The sequence below is a fragment of the Dipodomys spectabilis genome, unplaced genomic scaffold, assembly GCF_019054845.1.
Source record: "Dipodomys spectabilis isolate Male_0828 unplaced genomic scaffold, ASM1905484v1 ptg000145l, whole genome shotgun sequence".
NCBI classification, from domain to species: Eukaryota; Metazoa; Chordata; class Mammalia; order Rodentia; family Heteromyidae; genus Dipodomys; species Dipodomys spectabilis.
The window spans coordinates 21034560-21060562 of NW_024870822.1; the positions used below are offsets into that span (position 1 = coordinate 21034560).

Consider the following 26003-nt stretch of genomic DNA (forward strand, 5'->3'; position numbering starts at 1 on the left):
ATACCATGAGTCACCAGTATGGACAGATGTCCAAAGGAAGCTGATAAGCATACTTGTCTGTCCCATCATATACCAAATGATTTCATAGGTCTTACATATCCATAAGACAGACCTATGAATAAACTCTATTACAGTGTGAAAGAAACCATAGACATTAACAAATAATAGATGTAATCCAATAAAACCTTACAAAAACAGGCAGCAGGTCACATCTGGCCTACTGACCAGTTTTTTGATCACTGGTCAATTTTCCTAAAAATCCCATGTGCATTGGGCAATCATGTATAGTCTCCAGCTGTGGAATATATTGCTTTACCCAGAACAGCATATCAAACCATGCCACTCAACTTCTATTGTACATTTTGGGGCACCTGCTCTATAACTGATTTTTAATTGTTTGAACACCCCCCATCCCCAGTATGGTCATGAATTTGTCCAATTTTATACCTTATAGAATTTATCAGTTGCATATAAGTTAAGCATCTATCCCTACTTAATCCAAACTTGAATCACCTGAAGAAATTCTCATTAACTGAGTAATTTTTTTTACCTTGAATTACACTGCTTTGAGATGAATAGTTTTCCTTTATTGCTTTGTTTGCATCAAGTTTTGTTCTTTATTTTTTCCATCTCTCTATGCCTTTGTATTTTATTTGGTTCCTGATCAATACTACATCAATACTACAGAACATAAACTGTAAGAATCGGCCTCTGAGAAGATAGAGTAAATGGAAGGATATTTACTGACAGGATGGAGTCTGACTGCCAGTGGCTTGTTTGATAGTTAGACAACATAGGTATGTTTGGCATATGGGATGTTCAACAAAACAAGGTTATCCTTGAAGTTAAGTTTTATCAATGCTGTGGCTTCCTAGGTTTATACAGCATTGTGCATTTTCATCAGAATTATACCAGTTGTTCACACTGATTACTTAGTAGTAGCTAATGTGGCTTCCAAAAAAAGTAGTAGCTATGCTTATTAATACCCTAAAGCAGTACAAGAAATAACGAGGGGAGCTCTCACCAGTTGCTTGCTTCCTGATCTTACTAGAAGCTTCCCAGGGATCCCTTCATCCCCTTAACTTGGAATGTCAGTTTACCTGCTTGTCACTCTTTGCTGAACTCCAGGTAACTTAACAAAAGTTAACTTAGCATGTAGCTAAGACTCTGCCTAGTTTTAGAGGAAGTGGGAAGACGCCACACAGAAAGTGGCAGAGCTGAATGGCCAGAGGGGGCCTTTCCACACTGCTAGATTCTTTCCACTCACTGGCTTTCCAGAAGACCTCCTTAACAAGGGTGTATGATTTCCTTTGGACTCAATTTTCTTATCAGAAAACTGGAAAAAAAAAATTTCCCCCCAAAACCGTATAGGTTAAAGGAAATAGTGAAGGTGACTGCCATACAACAGGCCCTTGATGAGACAATATAACAGTCCTCCTTCCCTGCTCTGAGCAGCCCACAGGACAGCAGCAGTCCTCGCAATTAGGGGCCTTCTGAAAACACCTCTTAGCATCTGGCTAAGACTGTCCTCACACCACGGAAACAGTTCATTCTCAACAACATACATTTCTTGCAGAGAAGAAAAATGACCCACACTTTCATTTTCTTTATTTTTCATTGATACCGTATGAATACAAAGTTTCTAGAAAGCTACAAAATGTCTACCACTTTATCAAGAAGGCATCAAAATGTGTCACTTTGCAAAGACATGAAAACACCTGCAGGAAACTGACACAAAAATAGCATTTTTAGAGTGATGAAATAATTGCACTTAACTGTCATGGATATTAAAGTTATCACACATATGTACCGCGAAAGCTAGAATACATTTGTTTTGTTTTTACAAAGCACTTTATAAAAAAATTCTCTGCACACAAACCCTATAATTTTCATATAACTATCATACTAAAGATAAATTCACTTTAAAGCCAACACTTAGAACATTTTTTTAAACAAAAGGTACCAGTACCTAAACACAAACATTAATGAATACAATACTGTACTGCCCAGAGGTTTAACCAAATGCCTTTCAAAAGTTTCTGCAAATGGGTTAAGAAATCGTGTGTGAATCTGCCCACCCCTTGCTCATTTCTCTAATCTCCTTAAGAGGAACCCGTTACCCAGAGGTGAGTTCCCACCCGGTCCCAGCAGCAGTACAACATTAAAGGAACCAGATGAAACGCTACGCCACAAGCCCATTAAGCACGCCACGAAGACAAGAGAAAACCATTAAGTTCTTGAGAATGTGGACAAATATATGTGGCAAAAACCAACTCACATAAAACTTGAACAATATTAAAGAAGTAAAGGCTATTCAGGTTTTTAAAATGTTACAATTTTTTTGTTATTTTTTTAGGCACGTACTATTTTTGTTTTTGATTTTTTCCTTGTCTGTAGTCATAAGCCCATTGAAAAAGGCCAAGAGAAGTCAATATTTCCAGGAGGTAACAGGGAGATGTACATGGGTCATTTAAAGAAGTGTGGTTATTATTCAATTTATGCAGTGAAATTAATCACAGAAAAATGATTAATGGGAACAAAAAACCCTAAGGGATTAGTTTCCAATTGGCTGACAGCTGGTTTCTGTCCGCCTCTCCTGGAAGGAGGGGAAACAGAATAAGCTCATTGGAAGGTCATAAAAGTCAGCCTGAGCCAGATGGAATTCTAATGGAATCTGACCCAGTGTAGTGATGAATGAGAGAAGAAGGAAATGTTGCTTCCAACAGTAAAATGATGTATATATAGCGTGGCATTCAGTGATTCACTGCAAGTTCAGAGTAAAATGAGCAAGGGCTTAGGAAGTACAACAATAAATAAAATATTCTATATGACTGAACAAGGCATGGCTTCAGTGAAGCTACTGTTTGCAATGCAGTAAAATTTCAACAGAAAACCTTCATTCTTAATGACGAAAGCAAAGCACTAATGAGAGAAAACCAGTGCCAAACAAGACAGGGACAACTGGAAAGAGAAGCAGGGACACATGCATGTGACTAATTTCTTCCAAGTTGTGGGACCATTCTGATAGTGAAAAATCAAAACTTCAAGCAGCTAACTATAACATAGGCTGAGTAATTTTCCTTTTCATTTGATAGTGTAGTTTTCTTTTAACAGAACTCTTATAAATACAACATGGGAGTGGAGGCAAGAAATCACTCCTGAAATTTCAGAGCCCAGAGAAGCTATTCCTAAAGACACAGGTAAAGACTGAACACAGGTAGCTATTCCTAAAGACACAGATAAAGACTGAACACATGTAAGTAAGTTTAGAGGTTAACTTTCAGAGTTGTTTGATGTCATTTTTACATCTATATTAGCAAAGAAAAGTCGTTCCTGGCTTCTCTTTGGCTGGTGTTTGTGTGCCTCCTTGTCTGTTTACTCCTCCTCCCGACCACTAACAGTTTTCCCAGTTTATACAAGTTTTGATATAAACTGGCACATTAAGGAGTTGCCCTCCCCACCTGGCGGGGGGGAAGGGCTGGAATATTCTTTGAAAATGCCAAATTGCAGATGGTGCTCTTTGGAAGTTTCTCATGGCACATTCACACACAACACTTCAATTGTAATGACCCTAACACATTTTTGTTCTGCACTGTCATCTCAGTTTGAGGCTTCCAACTTTCAAAATGGTATCACTGTGTATAGCAGGTAAGTGCGCACTGTCATTTGGATGGAACAGAAAGTCTCCAGAGACGGAACATGAACACAAGAAGGTGAAAGCTGTAGTATCTGTCCACTGGCTGAGATTCTGTTGTTGGTGTGGAAATTCCTTCACACAGATGCAGGCTGGGTGACGAGCTGACATGACATGCCGAGTCATCGGCACACACAAACACAACAGTTTCCGGGGTTCCTCCTGTTGCGGTGTGCTATTGGTGAGTGGTAGTGGGCCCCCACTGGAGGACAGGCTCACGGTAGGTGGGGGCCACACGGTGCTCTTGTGAACGGAGACCTGTGGTTGGTTACTCACCCCGGTAAACCAAAGGCATTACGGTGATCTCAAAATATTTTTGGTCTCTCTACAAATTGTCATCTTTATGGCAGCACTTTTCTAAGCTGGAATCTCAAACCAAAGGCACTTTCATGCTAGGGTGCAGAAGGTTCACAAATAACTAAGTATTTGGTCATGAATTTAAAAGGCAACTAGAAAAGGACAATTTGCTTTTCAGAGTAAACTACAAAGTTGCAACCTTTAGTTTTGGTATATATACATTTTGAGAGGGTGGTTAGTCAAAGAATTGACTTGGGTTCAGTTTCTGATTTTAGATCAAGTCAACCATTTCTTGTAGACTGGGTAAAAATGGGCTTCAAAACACAAATATGACAACAATTTTGCTTGTCTTGTTTCTGGGATTGGGCCAATTAGTGAATGGACACCAAGAGCAGGTGTGCGAAAGGCTGGCGGCATGACTAAGGCACTGCTACTGGAACACTTTGGCAGCTCTGAATTGAAAACTCCCTACAGAAGTAACGGTAGTAAGAGAATGCTTCCAGCTTACAAAAGGGCCCATAGTTCCCAGGCAGCCTTCTGCACTGCTTACCCTACACGCAACATCTCTAAGATTTAAGGCTTTTCAGAAATGACACGTGCAGGACTTTGCCACAGAAACAGCAACATACAGAAATCAGCAATGCAGACATCCACCTGATGTCACAGGAGTGAACGCCAACAAACAGAATTACTTCTACCCTTCCTTAGGACAGGTGTAGTGTACCAGAGCATATACAAAAGTAGACAAATTATATGTACCTGGTTTGTAGAATTAACCAACTGTTATCTCATACAATGGCAATAATTTATGGTTGTACAAAAACAATGGCCAAAGCCACCACAGTATTGAAATCCAATGAAGACTTGGGTCTAAAAGTTGTTTGGGGACTTTTAACACCAAGTGCTTGGAACAGAGGGGCTGTTTTTGGCTGGTCTGAGGGCAGGATTTTGCTGCTCTGATGCTCAACAAATAGAAATTTGATTCAGAGCCTGTGGCATATGAATTGTCTTAAGCAGAAGCAAAAAGGCTCATCAGTTTTCCCAGTGCTATGGAGGCCTCAGATGGGCACTCCCTGGTGAGAAGTAGCATCAGGGCGATGCTGGGCTTCTACATCAAGGATTCTCAAGCCTCCTCCCCGATCTTCTGCACCAACCCTGTCACACATTCTTACAGATCATTGAACATAGAGCACCGAAGAAGAATGGCCTCGACCAGAAGAGGTCAAGGATCAAAGAGGTGGGAGCCCTGGACAAGGGCTCACCCTTATTTTGTCACTAGCCAGTTGGGTGACTGGGCATGTCATCGCATGCTCCTCCAGCCTCAACCTTCTTGCTCACAAAATGAAGGGGAATTGACTGCATTGTCTTTTGCATCAAAAACAAAGAATTCTAGAAGCTCTCTTCTGGAACATATCCCTTCCCACTGATGAAAAAAAATCCTCCAGAGGTCTCAGTAAGTTCTACAAACACCATGGGTTGTAAGGCAAAAAAGTAGATGCAGCCTAGAAGAACCCAATTGAAACAATTAAAGGTTTGGATAATGAGATCCATGGGCTTATTTTTTTTAACCCCAATAAACTAAGAGCTGAAGGTCAAGTCAGAAATGTTCAGAAATGCTCTGTGGAAGAAAACTTTCAAACTAGGAAGAAACAGGATACAAATATCACTTCATGAATTCTCCTACCTGCCTCCTGATACCCGAAAAGAAAAGGAAAGAAAAGAAAGGCTCCCAGGAGAGAAAGTTTTGGAAAGCAAAATGAAAGGGAAACTGTCACCAATAAGCTAATGTGACCCATAAGGTCAACTGGTGTGACTATACCCCATGAACCATTTGGTACATACAAGCACATGATGAGTTGTGAAAAATGGGGTACAGGCCAGGGACACTAATAAATCTTTTACAAAGTGTAAGGCAACCCCATACAATAAAGAATGTCACTAGTGTTGAGGCTGAAGAAACCTGGTCTCAGGTAACCTGTGTATTACAAACTCGGGTGCATTCTGAAAAAGCCTCAGTTGACAGAGGACTTCTTCCTACAATGGAAACCAAGGCCAACAGCTCCTCCGTTCTTCAATTCCTCCCTAGGAAAGCAGGCCTTCAAACTGAGGAGCAAAAGCCCAGGATGGCCATGAAAACTATGGTACTGGCAGAGAGCACTGAGACTAGTGGGGTTGGGGCTTGGCATAAGCTTCCTTATGGTGAAGGAAGCTTTGAAGATAAGAAGAGAAGGAAGAGGATCAGAAAGGGACTGAGATTAGATGTGAGAACACAAAATCCACACAAGGGTCTACTTTGAGAGACACAAAGAGAAGTAAGCGGGGCTGGGAAGGTGGCTCAGTGGTAGAGCACTTGCCTTGCATGCATGAGACCCTGGGTTCGATTCCCCAGCACCACATAAGCAAAAAGAAAAAAAGAGCCGGAAGTGGCGCTGTGGCTCAAGTGGTAGAGTGCTAGCCTTGAGCTGAAGAGCTGAGGGACAGCGCCCAGGCCCAGAGTTCAGGCCCCACAACCGGACCCCCCAAAAAAAAAAAAAAAAAGAGAGAGAAGCAAGCCCAAGACCTGGGGTAACTGGACCAGAGACTAAATAGGAAAACTATCTGTCCTGTAGAAAGCTCTAAAATATTATTATTAAAGAATCTTATGGCTCATAAAAGAGCAAAAAAAAATAACGCTCAAAATCATTCATATAAACACCTAAAACTCAAGTACAAAGGTGTTCAGAGGCATGAGGACAGGAAGCCACTGTAGTTCCAGCCTGACCCTACAGCTAACTGCTAACCTTTAGCTGGTCTTCTTCAGTCTACCTTTTTGTACTTTGCAAATGAATCCTCACAGTCCTCCTAGAAACACAACAGAATCTCACTCCTGGATGACAACATCATCCAGATACCTCTCAAGTTCCTGGATGGCCTGACTTTTAGCCATATATACCTTTTCATAAAGTTCTAGTCTTTGGGGTAGTTAGGATTCTCTTGAGGAAAGGTATAGGAAATAGAGACCAAAGAAACATCCCTAAAAGGGATGTCCAACAGAAGTTATAGTAAATATGATGACTATGGAAGATGTATAAGTGTTTGGTCTGAAGAATAGTTTTGAAGGGTTGGAAACCAGGGTAGTCCTTCAAAGGCTTGCTTGGAAGCACGTAGCCAGGTACACAAAGGTAGCCTCGTTTTGGAGTACTGTCCTACCAATATATGTAAGGCAGATGTGTTCCAAATAAGACAGTTATGCTGTTTCCAAATAAGACAGTTCTCCTGTTTTCCTTAGTGACCTTTGGTGAGTCTGGGAGAAGTCAGGCTCTCAGACACTGATACAGTGCTGTTCTTTTTGCGACAAGCCATCCAAATACTACACTCATGGCCCCAAAATGCTGAACAATGCACAAGAGGGTTAGAGCAGATGGCAGGGAAAGGGACAGAGTAAGTCACTTGGTGTGGTACTTTCTAGCCTTGGTGGAAAAAAATCTTGCCATGGATTGTAAATAACAAGACTTACTTCATATCCTATTGTGTTCACATATTCCAAACGATTACAAAAACACATTTTCTTTAAAGAAGGCTTCCTCTTCCCTCCTCGATGAAGCACTTTTGGAAATTACCCAAGACATGTGGCCCAATCAAACCAACTCTGCCCAGGCAAGGCTTTGGAATATTTAGTTAGGAAAGAGAACCTCCTGAATGAGCCTGGTAGCAAAAGTCCAAAGATGGATGGAATTCTTAAACCTAAGTCCAACAAGCGCTGTACTGGGCATCCTTAGAGAGAACAGATCTAAGACTACAGACACAGATTGAGATACGTACACACATCAGCACCTAGCTAACTGAGTACTACTAAACAGATGTTCAATGGGAGTGGAACAGCCACAGATGTATATGTGTACATACTCAGTACACATATTTACACACATAGTTACAGTTATAGCAGGTTCCTACTTATATTGGGTCATCAGAAATAAAGAATTTATCCACAGGCTGGTGGGGATGCTCGCAACATTCTGGGGGAGCAGAGACCCTAACTGATGAGCCTTTTACTTGTTTGGTCAATGAAGTTTTCTCCCAGCCACAGGATTCTCTATTCTTTGCAGCTCACAGTGCAGTATTCATGCCAATTTTAGACTTTTGCTATTAAATTTCAGTGGATCGAATATTTACTCATCTCAATAAAAAATTTGGTTGTCCATATAAAATATAACTGCACACACAAGACTATAAACATTGTAAGCTTAAATTTTTCAGTATTTATCTACTTATTGCAAAAAAGAGCCATCTTTTCTTTTTCATTAAATAATCAATCATCACATTAGTACAATACAATTTTACATTTTTTAAATATACTATATATGTTAAGGATAAGGGGTGAAGTCTTCTTCCTTTGTATTACCTTGTTTAAGAGTTTAATGGATTAGGAGATTAGTTTTAACCTTGAGGAAAGAAGTACAAATTTTTCTCATTAGAATATTTCTACCAAGCATTTCTTAAGGCTATAGTTTAACATTTGGTTTCAAAAAAAGAAAGGTTTCATTTAAAAAATAATTTAGTGAATTACATTCTTTCATAACTTCCACCCTAATTAGTTACAAAGATAAGTCTAAAGATTCTTAGTTTTGTGTACTAATTTACATTTATATTTAAAGATTAATTTTACTTGTATCTTAAAACAAGAATTTTATGTTGAAATAAAAAGAGAGAACTAAATACATTTGTATAAAGGCAGTAAATGTCCCATGGCCAATGCTCTGTCTCAGTATTTTCTACCACAATAAGAAACAGGTCTCTGCAGAGAGAGAGACTTAGGTTGTTAAGTTTCCCCTTTCCCGAGGAATTGTATACGACAGATCTGAAGAACACATAGAAACTATTCAATTTTTCTTTTTACAACTGTACCAGAACTTCACAGCTATGACAGAATGAACACATGAAAAAAAATGACTTCACTCAAACAAGATTTAGAAAAATTGGGGTGACCTCGGGGCCAGGGCACCACCACTCTGTGTGGTGAGGTTTACAGTCAGTCGTTTGATAATGGAGAGTGTGTGTGTGCACATAGTGTGTGTATATACATACAGATATCTATATATATAAATAATCATGTTCAGTCCTTTACAAGCCTGTAAATATGATGTTGTGCGCCGTGTTCACTGTTTGAAACTTCAAATACACAGGCCATGCAGAGGAGAGTTTCTTGTGTGTCCCTGTTTGTAACCACCTGTTTAAAAAAAAAAAAAGTTACAGACATATCATGCCACATGAAGATTGTACATTCCACTTGTGCCTGGAGGACTACAAAGTACTGACTAGAGATCCTCTCAGCCTCACTCTGTACCCTCTAACCCACATTCAGAAAGCTATGAGTCTCATCTGATCCCACCAAGACTTGCCCATCATCTGAGTCCAAGAAAAAAACCACAAGAATTGGTGAGGTTTTTGTGTTTGAATATTCTGAGCTCATTTTTTTATCATCAAGGGAATTTTCTATTATTTTTCTATTATTTTATCCCTGTGGATAATCATTTATCCTAGGCAATTGTCTATCTTATTATTTAAAAAGAAATTTTTGGTAGCACCATTTAATTCAGTGCCTTGCAGGCAGTCTATTACTTAAGCCACACTCCATAGCTCTTTTTGCCTTAGGTTTTTTTGTTTTTGTGTTTGTTTAGGTAGTTCTCACATTATGAGGTTCTCACATTAGTAAGTTCTCTAACTTACATGTCTGCATAGCTAGGATAATTGGCACACCCCAGCAGGCTCAGCTTTTTGTTGAGATGAGCCCTCTTGCTTTGTGTTGGTTATTTTGGAGCTAGGAGTCTCACAGACTTTTCTGCCTGGACTAGCTTCAAACTTGTATCCTCAAATCTCAGCCTCTTTAGTAGCTAGGATTACAAATGTGAGCCACCAGTATTTGGCATCTTATTTCTTTTTGAGGGGGTGAGGATGGTGGTGGTGGTGGTGGTGGTGGTAAAAAACATTCAAAATCTATTCTTGTTCCTTGTTCTCTATCTTATTTTTAAACTTGTGCTTAGTTTTGCTTTACAATAGCCAATGACAAATATGAACTCTATGGGTGCCTGGCTCATTATTACCTAATTAACCAGTGGTGCTAGACTCAGCAAAAGTTGCTGCTACAGAAAGGAAGAACAGTATGGGTAGAATCAAGTCCAATGACAACTCTTCCTCACAGATACAGGCTTTACCTTCCAAACTTTATTGTGAAATACCTATCCGTTTTCCCTTCTATCTCTTGAATTCTTCCTCACACTCCTGCCTCAGCCTCTATTCAGATCTTGAGCTCTCTGACCCAACTTCTCTTCACTGTGGTCTTAGTTATCCATGCCACCCTTAGAAGGAAGTTTCTAAAGGCAAATCTGATCAAATTCAAGACACCACAGTGACTCCATGACATTGGTGCTTGAAAACATTTTGAACTTGGGAGCCTAGCCTACCTTCTCATAAATCTAAGGTTGAAAAAATGCACCAGGATTAAGTTTCCCTGGTGCTTAAGACATCCATGTTTATGGGTCCTTGACTAAAGAATATACTCTCATCATACTGATTTGCCCTATAGAACTGTATGATTCATTTGAATTGTTTTTCTGAGGGACATGGACTCATTTCTTAGCAACTAGCAGAGTGTGTGGTGCACACAGTCATTGAGCAGTCACTTAATAAATATCTGCCAAGTGAGTGAAAATTTCTATCCCAGCCAACAAACTGAGTGCTTGCTATCTATCTACTTGGTATGAAATGCTTTACACAGATTGTCTCATAGGACATTATAGCTCTATCAGTGGGTGCTATTCCCCTTTGACAGAGAAGGAACTGAGGAGCAATTGTGTCCTCAGCTAACTAGATATCTCAGTTATTTTGTCATCAGGAAGCCTTCCCCAACCTCCCAGAGTAGGTGAAACTCTAACATTCTATGATCCTATTGCCAAACATCAGCTGGTTTTCCTTTGCATTCAGTTCTGATGACCTGATGAATGCCTGCCAGCCTGCCTTGCGCATCAGATGCTGGGATGGCTTTTGTACCTTTCCAGTTCATCACAATAACCTCAACCACTGACACCTACATATGCATACATAGAATGGCACTTTTTGGTAAATCTGAAAAATGCTTGCCCATCAAGGCAACTTAAACAACATCTTTCACCATTCTGAAAATCCCTACCATGTTCTGTACTTCCATGATGCCTGGTTTTACAAGTTCTCCACAGTCATCATTACCTTGGATTATAATGGTCCATTTACCTGACTTTTTCCTCAAAAAGCCATGAGTGGAGAATAAGCCAGAAGGCCCAATTTCTCTAGAATTCTCCAATTAGTTGGTTGTCTTCATATCCATAAGCAGTGGCTTAAATTCAATTTTTTCTAAAGACTTGGTAATGTTTCTAGCAGATATATATTGGCAGCTATTAATTCCTCATATCAAGGGAATTAAATTGTTTAATGACATTTTTGAAGTTAATCTAACCTGATTAATCCCAAGAACTGGTACCTGGGCTTGGTGGGACACAGGTGCTCTGATATCTCCAGGCCATATTAGTTAGGTTCTGAGGCTATCACACTCCTTAATGTGCAGACACAAGGCTGGCTTTCAAGCAATAGCTCAGACCCCCTCCAAGAGAACTGAGAAGCCATTCACCCTGTTTTGGTTACTGCTCAAGGCTGTCTAAGATCTACTACAGTCTACTCTTAGAACTGTACTTGTGCTTATAAAGCAATGGAGAACACCTCTAAAACAGGCACCTTCTCCTTGTCAAAACCCATAAAAGTCCATTAGAAAAAAAGGATGTTAATGTGGTTATTAAAGAATAGGTAGGGCTGGGAAGTTCGCTCAGTGGTAAGAGCGCTTGCCTTGCATGCCTGAGGCCCTGGGTTCGATTCCTCAGCACCACATAAGTAAAAAGAAAAATGCCAGAAGTGGCGCTGTGGCTCAAGTGGTAGAGTGCTAGCCTTGAGCTGAAGAGCTGAGGGACAGCACTAAGGCCCAGAGTTCAGGCCCCACGACTGGACCCAAAAAAAATAAATAAATAAAGAATAGGTATTCTATGGGCTGGGAAGGTGGCTCAGTGGTAGAGTGCTTGCCTTGCATGTCTGAGGCACTGAGTTCCATTCCTCAGCACCACATAAGCAGAAAAAGCCGCAAGTGGTGCTGTGGCTCAAAGTGGTAGCCTTGAGCTGAGGGACAGCACCCAGGCCCAGAGTTCAAGCCCCACAACCGACAAAAAAAAAAAAAAAAAAAAAAAAAAAAGTAGGTATTCCAAATTTCTACATTTTGTAGGCACACATGAGAACCCATTGATAGTCTCTCCCTAGAATACACATTTTTCCAGTAAGTAGCATGCCAATCATGAGTTTTGAGATGCCTACAGCTCATTTACCAGTCCCTCCCTAGAGGAGTAGCTCTCAGTCCAGACTACTCAATACAATAATCTCAAGAACTTTAAAAGGAAGCAAACAAAACCCATGATGAACCCTATCCTCAGGTTTCTTTTTTAAAGCCCCTTGGATGAATCTGATATGCAAAGAGCTGTAATTTTAAAAATTGCTTGACTTCCTTTTTATGGTGGCATGTGACAGCTGGCTCATGAAAGTTATAACTACTAAGGAATTTTGGGAACTGGACAACCACTGGTAGCTACAAATTGCCCATGGAGGATGGGAATGAGGCAGAAAGACTAGAAAATAACATTTTGAACATTTTTCCTTTTAACCAGTACAAGCTACATATAGTGGCACACACCTGTAAAACCAGATACTTATGAGGAGGAGACAAAAGGTCAATCAAAGCCAGTCCAGTCAAAGGCGGTAGTCTCAAAATCAAAATAAAGACAAACGGGCTGGGGTATAGCTGAGATGGTAGAGCAGTTGCATACTATGTTCAAGGCCCCAGTTCAATTCATAGCACTACAAAAAGTAAATGAGTACATCTCTTGATTGAGAACTATTGCCCTAATGCAACCAAAACTCTAGGTAAACAATTTTGTCAGTTCTAGTTGTTGTTGTTTTTGGCTAGCCCAGGGGCTTAAACTCTGGGCCGTGGCTTTGGCTCAAGGCTAGTACTCTGTAACTTGAGCAACAGTACCACTTCTGGCTTTTTTCTGAGTAGTTTACTGGAGATAAAAGAGTCTCACAGATTATGCTGCTCAGACTTCAAACCACAATCCTCAGATCTCAGCCTCCTGAGTAACTAGGATTACAGGCATGAGCCACTGTGCCTGGCTAGTATTCTAGTTCTTAATCCTAGTAACAAAGAATAATAAAGAAAGGCTTTCTTCTACGGCCTGAGTATTTGACCACAATATAGTTTTGCTGTTCCTTTCAGCAAAATTGTTTCCACTGAGTATTTCACTAAGTATTTTTATTTTTTTAAAATAACCCTAATGAAGCCCATTACTGATGTAAGTGTTCTTTGAGGGCAATACTGTTTCTAATAATCTTCCCAAATTTGCCATAGAAATCTTCTATGAGCAATTTTTGCTTTCTAGTTAAGTATCATGGGAAGCCACATTGTGCAGGGGTATTGGTAAGTTTTCCCAGCATGAATCCGGAATACTCTGCCTTGACCTTTCACTTCAGTTGCCCACATTAAGTATGATAACACATTTTTAGTCTGTAAAGAATATCTTCTTCCCCTTCTTAGACACTGTATCCTAATCTCATTCATATTTCTCTTGGACTTAACTGCCTATGTTTTCCTTTTTTTAGTAGAATGTTACCCCTTCAAGAAGGGTTTGAAAATACTTCATGACTTGAGTCCAGGTATTTTTGAAGGACAGAACTAATGACTCAGTTTTTGCCTCATTGAAGATTTGCATTCCTGGTAGTTTCTGAGACAACTTTGGCTAACACTGGAATTAGTTGTGAAACTTAAAGAATACTCATGCCTGAGCCCTGTCCTTGGAAATCCCGATGCAAATGGCCTAGGATGCAGTCCTTCTAATATGCAGAGCTGAGAACCTAGGACCACTACTTTGGATTATCTCACTAAACTTTGCATCTGCTAAGCTTAGAAATTCCCAGCCAGATGAGACCCCTACTCTTCTACTTTTCTCTTCAACCTCAAACTTCCAAGTTTGCTGAAGGGATGCCAAAATTCTGTTGGTTAACACCTCAATGCCATGGCCCACCTTCCTTACTCTCCTCAACAAGCCTCACAGTACACTTGGCCAAAGTAGGAAGGAGACAAAACCATTACCAATAAAATTGTGAAGTTTTCCAAAACACTGTTCATCATATATTTCTCTGGTAAATGTTTGAGCTTGTGGATGAAGTTGATCATATATTCACACATTGGGGAGCGATTTATTCGGTATACAAATCGGCCATTCTCAAACCTTGCATACTCCGTCTGTGAGGAAAAAAGGATTTGAGCATTTTTATACTTTTGACTTCAAAATGTAAGATCTCATAGAAATACTTAGAAAGAAAAAATAGTGCCAGATGACCTTGCATGAAAAAGGAATTAGAAAGACAATGGGTCTTTCTAGCTAGGTATTAGTGGCTCACACCTGTAATCCTAGCTACTCAGGAGGTTCAGATTTGTGGATCACAGTTCAAAGCAAGCCCAGGCAGGATCATGAGACTCTCATCTCCAATTAACTACCAAAAAGTTGGAAGTGGAGATATGGCTAGATATGGAGAGCGTGCTAGCTTTGAGCCCCGCCCCCCACAAAAAAGAACAGCAACCAGGCCCTGAGTTCAAGCCTTAGGTCTAGCACAAAATGGGGAAAAGGGAAGAGGAAACGAATGTGCAAACTCTATGGGATACAATTAAGCCTTAACTGAAGGAAATTTAAGGAAGCAGCCTCATCTCAACTGAGCTGTATTTCAAAATAGCATATGCATACAATACGTATATATGATTTCATCTGTAAAAAAGATAGATGCTAACAAAATATATAAAGAGCAAACCATTTACTAGGCAGGTTTAAAGAGTAACTACTTCCAAGGTCACATATTACTATTATTATTATTATTTTGGTTGGTCATAGGGCTTGAACTCTGAGCCTAGGCACTGTCCCTGAACTCTTCAGCTCAAGGGGAATGCTCTACTACATAAGCTACAACGCCACTACCGGTTTTCTGGTGGTTTATCTCAGTTTCATGGATTTCCCTGCCCAGTTTCATGGATTTCCCTGCCCGGGCTGACTTTTGAACTATGATCCTCAGATCTCAGCCTCCTGAGTAGTTAGGATTATAGGTGTGAGCCACCTGACAAGGTCACATATTATGCTAGGCCACAGAAGTAGGAAAACATTCTGATTCTTTTTTGAGACATATAGATACTAAATATTAAAATTTGCTAGACTATATTTTATTTTATTTTAATTTTTTGGCTGTGGAGCCTGGACACTGTCCCTCAGCTCTTCAGCTCAAGGCTAGTGCTCTACCTCTTGAGCCACAGCGCACCACTTCCGGCTTTTTTTTTGCTTATGTGGTGCTGAGGAATCGAACCCAGGGTCTCATGCATGCAAGGCAAGCACTCTACCACTGAGCCACCTTCCCAACCCTAGACTATATTTTAAAAGTATAGATTAAGCTGGGCACTAGTGGCTCAAACCAGTAATCCTAGCTACTTAGGAGGTTGAGATCTAAGAATCCTGGTTTGAAGCCAATCTAGGCAGAAAAAGTCTGAGAGACTCTTATCTTCAATTAACCACAAAAAGACAGAAGTGGAGCTGTGGCTCAAGTGACAGAGCACTAGCCTTGAGCAAAATAACTTCAAGGACAATGCTGAGGCCCCAAGTACGTACACACACACACACACACTAGAGTAATAATTACTTCTGAGACATAAACTTTCTAAATTACGAGCAAGTAGAATCTAGCAACCTATCTAAAGCTTGACTTCTTCACGCAGAGGAGCTGTATTGAGAAAAACTGGAGAAAAATCAAATATAAGTTGTTAAAGAGGCATTTGAGCCAGGGACCTGTGGCTCACTCCTGTGGCTCATGCCTATAATCCTAGCTACTCAGGAGGCTGAGATCTGATGACTGAAGTTCAAAGCAAGCTCAGGCAGGAAAAAGTCCATAAGACTTTATTTTTGGCCAGTCCTGGGGCTTGACTCAGGGCCTGGGCACTGTCCCTGAGCTTTTGCTCAAGGCTAGCACTCCACTACTCCACAGCGCCCATGTGTGGCTTTTTCTGTTTATGTGGCACTGAGGAATCTAACCCAGGACTTCATGCATGCTAGGCTACAACTAAACCACATTCCCAGTCCCTCCATGAGACTCTTATCTCCAATTAATCACCAAAAAGCCAGAAGTGGGAGTGTGCCCCAAATGGTAGAGTGCTAACCTTGAGCAAGAAAAGAGCTCAGGGATAGCACTTAGAACCTGAGTTCAAGCCCCAGTACTGGCACAAAACAAAAATGGCACTTGAATAAAATACTGCCTACCTGCCTCCTTTCTTCTCTTTCCTTAGTTCTGTGCTGCTCCTGGGGCTTGAACTAGGGGTACCTGGGCACTGTCCCTGGACTTCTTTGTGCTCAAGGCTAGTGCTCTACCACTTGAGCCACAGCACTACTTCTGGCTTTTTCTGAGTAGGTGAATGGAGATGAGAGTCTCATGGCTGGCTTGGAACCGTGACCCTCAGATCTCAGCCTCCTGAGTAGCTAGGATTACAGGCATGAGCCACCAGCACCAGCACCAAGCTTCTTTGCTTTTCTTTCTTCCTTTTCTTTTCTTTTTTTTTTTTTGCTGTCACTAAGATTATATGCTGAAAACACATGACTCTAAAAGGAAAATCACTAGAGCTAAGTAAGAGAATCTGCTCAGGTAGCCATATTAAAAACAGAAAGAACTTCTGTTTACACATATTGCAAAATCCAAAAATCTGCCACTATGCGTACTATTAAGAAATATATTCAACAAGGGACAAATCAGTATTAAAAAGCTATTTTAAAAAACCCTATAAAATACCTAAAATAAGATAGAAATGCAAACAGGCTCATGACTGGAAATTTTGACATTTATAATATATCCAGCGGGGAGGGGAGGGAGGACTGGGGAGGTAGAGGAAGGGATGGTAGGGGAAAAATAAAGGAGAATGTTAACAATGCTCAATAGGAAATGTACTCATTACCTTGCTCATGTAACTATAACCCCTCTGTACAGTATCTTTACAATAAAAATATATATGTTAAGAACAAAAAATTAAGCCAGGCACCGGTGGCTCACGCCTATAATCCTAGCTACTCAGGAGGCTGAGATCTGAGGATCATGGTTCAAAGCCAGCCGGGGCAGGAAAGTCCGTGAGACTCTTATCTCCAATAAACCACTAGAAAACTGAAGTGGCGCTGTAGCTCAAGTGGTAGAGCGCTCGCCTTGAGCTGAAGAGAGCAGGGATAGCGCCCAAGCCCAGAGTTCAAGCCCCACAACCAACAACAACAACAACAAAAATTAATATATTCATTTCCCCAAAATAACATCTAAATTTAATGTAATTATAATTACAGCATTCAAACTTTGTTTTTCTTGCACTTTGAAATGTTCTCATTAGAACTGGGAGAGAGGGAGGGAAGGGCTAACATTGAAAAGTAATATACTCTTTACTTCACTTATATAACTGTAATCCCTTTGTACATCACCTTTATAATAACAATAAAAAATTAAATTAAACATGCTCTCATCATTTGGAAATATAAATGCTGATTACTATCTTAGAAATAGGAAAAGGATAAATGGTGAGATTGAATTGCTTCACCTAGTATCAGAATCTACTTATAAAGTTGCCTTAAAATAACATAAAATACAGTATTTGGGATAAGGATATAAAGAGACAGGGTAGAATAGAGTTCAGCAACAGTTGCATAGTTGGTAACTTAAAAGAAACAGATCTGCTCAACTAAAAAACTTGAATTTAAGAAATGATTTTGAAGGCTGGGCTTACACTTGTAATCCTAGCTACTCAGGAGGCTGAGATATGAGGATCATGGTTTGAAGCAAGCCCAGAAGGAAAGTCTGTAAGACTCTTATCTCCAATAAACTACCAAAAAGTCAGAAGTGGAGCTGTGGCTCAAGTAGTAGAGTGCTAGCCTTCAGCAAAAAAACAAGCTCAGGAACAGTGCCCAAGCCCTGAGTTCAGGACCTAGGACCAGGAAAAGAAAGAAAAGAAAAGAGAAAAGGAAAGAAAGAAAAAAAAGAAGGATTTTGATTCAAATGCCTATCTATTGGCAATAAAACATAAGCAGCCAATAAATGTAAACACACAATCTTTTTTTTTTTTTTTTGGGAGGGGGGGGGTGGTCATCGTGGGGCTTGAACTCTGGGCCTGGGTGCTGTCCCTCAGAGTTCAGCTCAAGGATAACTACTCTACCAATTGAGCCACAGTGCCACCTCTGGTTTTCTGAGTGGGTTATTGGAGATAAAAGTCTCCTGGACTTTCCTGCCTGGGCTAGCTTTGAACTGCGATCCTCAGATCTCAGCCTCCTGAGTAGCTTGGATTACAGGAGTGAACCACTAGTGTCTGGCAACACACAATCTAAATAAAGGCTTTAAGGTACACCTCTACCTGTCACACTCATACTACCTTCTCCATGAAAATTTCTGGTATTGTATTATTGGTCAAAAGCAACCTTTCCTCCCTCCCTGAACTTGCAAAGAACTTTGAACCCACTGAGGGCACCACGAGTAATCTTAAGTCTAGGAAGATAACATAATCTGTCTGGCTCATCTTTCTCTCATGCACCTATCCAAGCAGGAAACACACCTTCAGAAGCCATCCCTGATAGCTTCCTATTCACTAACAATGCCTAACACTAATCTTTCACACTCCTAACCACTGATGGATAGTTTGCTTCCTCCTCAGAGAGCTAGAGGTCACCCAGTCTCCCAGTCTTGTCTTACATGGCTACCACCTTACCATCTCCTCAGGTTTCCATGTTGACCCCATTCCTTGTTTATAACCTCTTCTATTTGTGTCTGACCTCAGAGTTGGTTGCTGTTCCCCAAATTTAACTCTTACGTTATGTTCTTTTTATTTCTTCTGGGCAGTTAGTTCTCTATTCCCATAGCTTTATCTTGTTTTTACTTATCTCATCAATTGTAGTTTTCCATCCACAATCATCCTATTTTTATTTCCTTATTATTGATAGTGACAAGCATAAGTATGACCTTTGGCACTCCCTCCTTTAATTTTTAATATGCAGTCAGTTTCTACATTCCACTTAAAATCGTCTTGTCTGATTTCCATGCCTAACCTGACATCAAGTCAGCTTACAGCTTCTGCCTTACCAATTCTCACAACCTGTCTTATGTTCAGGAAGCTAGAGGTATCTAAAGCACCCCCAGAACCTCATGGCTCAGACCAGGGTCTTAAATATATCCTCTTCCTTCTCTCCCATAAGGAATCCTCACACTCAATCCAAAGCACAAAGTCCTTGCACATTTAGGCTGGACTCCTGGTTCTTAGAGGCCCAGATCTATTGCAGGTAACTGCACTGCACATAGACTGGTGTAGAAGACAATAGAAAACACAACTTGGAAGGGAATTCCAACTGCAAACATTCATGCAAAGCATCTCAGTGCAATGCAAGAAATATCTAAAGGTTGAGAAGTATGAAATTCTGTAGGCATTTCATTGTAATATAGACTGAATTTGTATTTAAAACAAGTAAAATGAAGGGAGTAGAAATGGCAAAAGCAACATCATCAAGCTCAAGGTGTTAGGGTTTTTGAAGGCAGATGCCATCAGATCACCTTGACTGTTACCCACAAAACCTGAGCATGGCCTGGACCTGGTGGTAGAGTGGGGCCTGCCTTGATACAGCTTTCCTCCCATATCCCAATAGGATACCTGTTGCTAAGGATGCCTGTTGAGGTGACCAGCACTGGCTAACCAGACAGGAATAATTTCAGAGAGAGCTGGTTCAAACTTCCTATTTCCTTTTAAGTTCTTCCAAATCATTTTGCCTTTTGGAAGTAATAGAGGAAGAGAAACAGGGAAAGGAAAGGAAGACACATGGCAAAAGTACAACATGCTGCCCATGGAAGTTTAAAGGAAAGCAATGGCTTGCTCCTGAAGGAAGTTTCTGTTTCCTGAGGCTAACTTACCTCTACTTTTTCTACTACTTGCTTCCCAAAGGAGCACACTTTGGTGGAACAGGTGACTGTCATATTTTCAGAACTCTCATATTGACTGGTTACGCCATAAAAAGCCCCGGCATCATCTTGAATATTGCAGTTTAAGTCAGCCTGTTGGAAAGGAAATGGATGCAAATTATTCTCTAGTTCCAGGAGTCACAGTGAAGAGCAGGGTAGGTCATTAAGCAGTGTTGTGGTATGTGTGTGGTTTTTGTGTGTATGTATGTGTAGAAGCGAGGTGCTCTGCTAGAAACAAGTCACTGCCCAAAGGTTAGTCTTCCCTTTGAAAGACACTATGTACTCATTCTGTTTTACTTGCGTACATTCAGCACCAGAGTATCTGTGTTCTTACAACCGAAGATTTATTGGTCTCTAGACTATCTGCTAAAAGCAAGGCATGAATGAGTTTCTTTTTTTTCCCCAAAAAACTAAAACTGCTCCGAAGTGTCTGGTTTTACCCAGGGTCTGGTGTCTGGGAAAAAGAATTGAGCAAAAATGCCCACAAATGGTAAAGCAGCACAAGTTTAATGAAGTAAAGTAAGAGGAACACGGGAACTTACTTGCTCCTGTGCTGCAGAGTGAACCTGAACAAGAAAGCTCCCTGACAGGGAGAGGCTTTTTTAGATGGACAATTCTAAATGGCAGGAAGAGACTGAGCTGAGAGCCACATGTTATCTATCAAAGATTGCTAATGCTTTCTGTAGGAAATCATCAGATGTTTATAGCTAGAATAGGCTAGAAGGTAAACTGGAACTTGCGCCTCACTACTCTCTCCTTCTGAACTGGGCCACCAACTTGATTTGGGGAATGATGGCACTAAAGTGAAATCTAGAAAGTGTAATTAGTGATCCTATAGGATAGAATTTCATATTTGCACTTTGTAAGAAATATACACTTTTATACACATTTGGCTTAAGGGGGCGCTTATGCAAGGAATTTTCATTTTAGACAGCAAATGATTGTACTCTTGTTCATTAAACTGTCATGTTGTGTTTCTGTCAATGTTTCACTGAGGCTTCTTCCCAGGATTTAAAGTTGAACTATCCACAGGAGTAAAGTAGTGAAGGAAAACCTCACAAATCTGTTTCTCATAATGAATTCTGGGTTATAGCACAGTAGTTAGAACTGTTTTGCAGTGAAAATTAGCCTCACTGGCTTGCTTCTCTTTCAATTAACTTAATTTCTTATTTCTCATGCAGTAAATATATTCTTTTTCCTCTAAAAAAGGATCCTATAGTCAATTCTCTGTTACTGTACCATGTAGCTATCTTGTACTGACAGTGATCTTAAATTCAACTAGATAACTAGGATCTACATCTTAAAGACTTCTGAAAGTATCTGACAACCAATATTTTAAAGAAATTAGTATATGGAAAAGCTCATTCTACTTTTTGATATTGCTTTTATTTTAGGACCTGGAGCCTCAGTCAGTAGTGAGAGTTAAAAAGAACAACCTCGAGACCAATCTTTTTACATTCTGAATTTCATATTTATACTTGCAAATGCAACGTTGAAAAGAACCTGACCGATCACAACAGTGATTAAGGAATAGTGAATAATAGTGATTATACCATTCTTTTCTATTTTTTGATGCTAATATTTTATTTTTTTAAATATACGTTATTGTTATTACAAAGGTGGTGTACAGAGAGATTACAATTACTTGAGACAGGTAATGAGTATAACAGGAAATGTATTCATGAATTAATTTCTTATACCCAAATCTTCAGAGAGACTGCAAAGACAAGAGATTGTACAGCTGACTAATCATTTGTTATGAGTGAGAAAAAGAAACTGTAGAAATCATAGCACCCAGACAGCAAACAGGTCCTACTAAAGATTGCTTTATAAGATGCTACATGCTTAGTACTAATTTAATGTATTTTTATCAAGTACTTATTATGTGAAGCTCATTCTATGTCCTTGACAGGACTTTGTTACAACCTAATATGGTATGGCTTACAGAGAATAAATACCATGCAAAAGGCACTCATTTAGGGTTCAGATAATGGACAGCGCGGCCTCTAACCAGATTTACTTACAGGAGGGCTAGGACTGGAATAAGTAGGGAAGAGCTGAGGGAACAGAGTGGGCCAGGTCTTAAAAGAGTACCTCACACTGGTTCTGGTACAATGACTAGGGAGTCTGGGAGAACTGAGTTTCGAAATGTAACTTAGGTCCAGGCTCAGAGGGACTAACTGGAAAGAGAAGATTATATCCTGTAGAGACTGGGGACTTTTCAAGAGTTCTAGTGCCAAGAAGTGATGAAATTATAGCAGTGCTTCAGAAAGCCATGTCTGTTAGAGAAGGAGGAGACTCCAGTACTTAGGTCATTGCTGTGGTCTTAATATGAAGGAAATGTAATCTTCAAAGCAACATTGTTGGTCTAAGGGCCTTTGGAAAGGTGTTAATCCATTTGTTTTGCCCTAATGGATGGATTAGTGCCTGAGTAGAAAAGGCTCTCAGGATTGGGTAGGCTCACCTTTCTGCCTTTTATAATGTGAGGCTGCACAATGGCAGCCTCAAGATGTTGGTGCTTCAATCCTGTACTTCACAGCCTCTAGAAGTATGAGAAATTTCTGTTCTTTATGAATTGCCCAGTTTGTGGTATCTCCTCTTTGCAGCACAAAATAGACAAAGGTAGTCACTGAGGGATGCTGCTGTAGCTAAGATCCAAAAGAGGGACATTCTGTCAGAGAGAAGAAGTGTGGGGAGTGGAGGGGCATGCAGTCACCAAGGAGGACTAAAAATAAGGTAGGAGAGACAGCAAATGAGAGCATATGGCAGATGCACAGGGGGTAGCAGGAGGGTTGGATTCTCATATCATGAGACCAAAGGGACATGGGAGTTCTAGGAAAGTAGGATGGGAGCATCGATAAGGTATGATCAGATGTGAAGAGACACCTCTGACCACTGTTTGGGGAAGATAGAAAGAAAGCAAAAAACAGACATAGATGAGGAGGTAGTTACAGCTGTCTAAACCAAAGGTGACAGGTAAAACATGAATTATTGTGACGACTACTGAGAAGTAGGCAGATGCTCAAATAGGATTTTGCATTTTGTGAAGTTTGGCACATTTTAACTAGCTACTTGTAATACCTTGAAAGGCACTTACTACCTACCCTTAAGACTAAGACTTAAGATATTATATAACATAAACATACATGCACACACACACATATACACACAATAAAATAAGACGTGCATTTGAATTTCCTTTTTGGAGTATTAGGAAAAATGTACATCTCTTTAGGCAAAACTTCCTATTTTCTGCCTTCAAATAAAAAGAAATAAGCCAGGTGCTGGTGGCTCACACCTGTAATCCTAGCTACTATAGAGGCTGAGATCTGAGGATTGATGATTGAAGCCTGCTGGGGCAGGAAAGTCTGTGAGACTCTTATCTCCAACTAACCACCAGAAAACTGTAAGTGGCACTGTGGCTCAAAGAGGCAGAGCACTAGCCTTAAGTGAAAAAGCTCAGGGATGGTGCCTAGGCTCTGAGTTCAAGCCCCATGACCAAAAAAATAAAATAAAATAAAAATAAAATAAATAAAGTAAGTAGGTCTGGGAAGGTGGCCCTAGGTTTGATTCCTCAGCACCACATAAGCAAAAAGAAAAAAGCTGGAAGTGGTGCTGTGGCTCAAGTAGTAGAGCGCTAGCCTTGAGCTGAAGAGCTGAGGGATAGCGCCCAGGCCCAGAGTTCAGACCCCACAACTGGACCCCCCCCCCCCAAAAAAAAGTAAGTAGAATTATATACTCAATTTCCCTTTTCCCCTTTCCCCTTCCAAGCTAAATTCAGCATTCAACTATAGTGCTTAACATGGCCAGTGGCTCCCTAATAGCCACTAACAACCAGTGCAAGCTCATTTGTGTGGTTTTCAATCTGCTTTTACTTGCACCTGTCCAGTTTTAGATAGTACCCATAAATATTGTAAACTTTCTCACCTTTTGCTCCTTGAACTTACATGGGGACATAAATCATAAATAAAATACCCAGACATGCATTTTTTTCACATTTCAAAGTTTTATATTTGGTGTCATAAAAAAGGAGTTAGTGGGCCGGGCGCTGGTGGCTCACACCTGTAATCCTAGCTACTCAGGAGGCTGAGATCTGAGGATCGCAGTTCAAAGCCAGCCCGGGCAGGAGAGACCTTGAGACTCCTATCTCCAATAAACCACCAGAAAACCGGAAGTGGCGCTGTAGCTCAAGTGGTAGAGCGCTCGCCTTGAGCTGAAGAGCTGAGGGACAGCGCCCAGGCCCAGAGTTCAAGCCCCACAACCACCAAAAAAAAAAAAAAGGAGTTAGTGGGAAATAGTGGGCCTTTCTTAACTGGACAATTACTTCTAATATTAATCACTCTATTTCTGTAGTTGAAAATTTCAAAAACAAAGACTCCAAAAGTAGAAATGTGGAATTGAGAGAACTGAAGTAACTCAAGACTTGGGTTTTTATAATCACTATGCAATCACTGCTCATTTGCAAATCTGTTTACCACCACCAATGGAAGCTATAGCACTATGAGTGCTACAGACCCAAACTTCTCCTGAAGGGGTCATGAATGGAACTGAATCCTATGCTGCAACCATAGTGAAGCACACACTATGTTATAAAAGTCCAATACTAACCTTACCAATTATTTAAGACATTAAAAATTTGGGCCAACAACCCCTAACCCATCCACAATCTATGACATTATAAAGAATAGTGGGTACATGGTGATAATAAAAAGAAAAGACTTTTGATGCTTTTCCCATTGTGTGTAAATTCCCTTCAGACAAGTAATCTCCTTACTGCCTGGTCAGACTATTCCCACCATCTCAACCTTTGCAGTATTGTGGGGTCTGAACTCCCTGAGTAATTTTAGTATTGTTTTAATTTAGATTGGATGCATCATCTTTGGTTATCCTGACGTGAACCTTCAAGAATGAAGACATAAGAGAACATCCACTGTAAAAAATGTATCTTTAACCAAGCCAAAAAATTTTGTTTTAAAGTTGTTAAAGTTATGATTTTTACATAAAATTAAAGGACAACATTCAGAGATATACATGCCCCCAAACCCTCCCCATACCTCAAAGACTAACCATGATCCCAGTACATTACACCTTAGTTTTGTCTGTATTTTTTTATTTTTTGGTGGGTCATGGGGCTTGAACTCTGGGCCTAGGCACTGTCCCTAAGCTCTTCAGTTCAAGGCTAGCACTCCACCACTTGAGCCACAGCGCCACTTTCAGTTTTCTGAGTGGTTTATTGGAGATAAGAGTCTCCAGGACTTTCTGCTTGGGCTGGCTTTAAACCACAATCCTCAGATCTCAGCCTCCTGAGTAGCCAGGATTACAGGCATAAGCCACCAGTGCCCTGCTTGTCTGTTATTTAAAAAAAAAAAAATTAAGTGAGAGAATTCATATAGTATTTCTCCCATGGTTTTGTTTGTCTAGTACTATATTTATGACATTCATCCTTGGTACTATAATAAAAAATGTCATGGGCTAGGAAGGTGGCTCAGTGGTAGAGTGCTTATCTTGCATGCACGAGGTCCTGGGTTCAATTGCTCAGCACCACATAAGCAGAAAAAGCCAGAAGTGGTGCTGTGGCTCAGTGGTAGAGCGCTAGCTGAAGAGTTGAGGGACAGTTCTCAGGCCCAGAGTTCAAGCACCATGACCCACCAAAAAAAAAAAAAAAAAGTCATTGTCTATGCACTCTGTGTGGGCATGTGTGATAGTTCCAACTGGACCTATTATAAAGAGTTCTATATTGAACATTCTTGGACACAATTTTGATTAAGTTGCCTGGATGTTCTATTGGGTGACCCAAAACAGTCATTGCTAGATAGGTAAGATCAATGTGCACCATAGTTTTCATTCAGATAAAAAGCACAGATAATTTTTGAACTATCTTGCTTTACTTGATCTTAAAAGAGTTTCCCAA

The 26003-nt window shown here is 40.3% G+C and overlaps 1 protein-coding gene and 1 long non-coding RNA gene across 7 annotated transcripts in view; one reads left to right on the forward strand and one right to left on the reverse strand.

Annotated features, from left to right (window-relative positions):
- Positions 1 to 1591: 1591 nt before the first annotated feature.
- LOC122117642 lies at positions 1592 to 6567 on the forward strand. The gene is made up of 2 exons (XR_006149217.1): positions 1592 to 6303; positions 6537 to 6567. It is a non-coding gene; the product is annotated as an uncharacterized LOC122117642 (long non-coding RNA).
- Positions 6568 to 7323: 756 nt separating this feature from the next.
- Positions 7324 to 26003, reverse strand: part of Tead1 (TEA domain transcription factor 1) — a 261132-nt gene continuing 242452 nt past the window's right edge. For all 6 annotated transcript variants that reach the window (XM_042691380.1, XM_042691379.1, XM_042691378.1 and 3 more), the window contains 3 exons: positions 20045 to 20185; positions 14187 to 14339; positions 7324 to 9197 (listed from right to left, as the gene is read on the reverse strand). In XM_042691380.1, the coding sequence (XP_042547314.1) occupies positions 9084 to 9197; positions 14187 to 14339; positions 20045 to 20185 (408 nt within the window). In that variant the 3' untranslated portion in view covers positions 7324 to 9083. The remainder of the gene's footprint in view (positions 9198 to 14186; positions 14340 to 20044; positions 20186 to 26003) is intronic.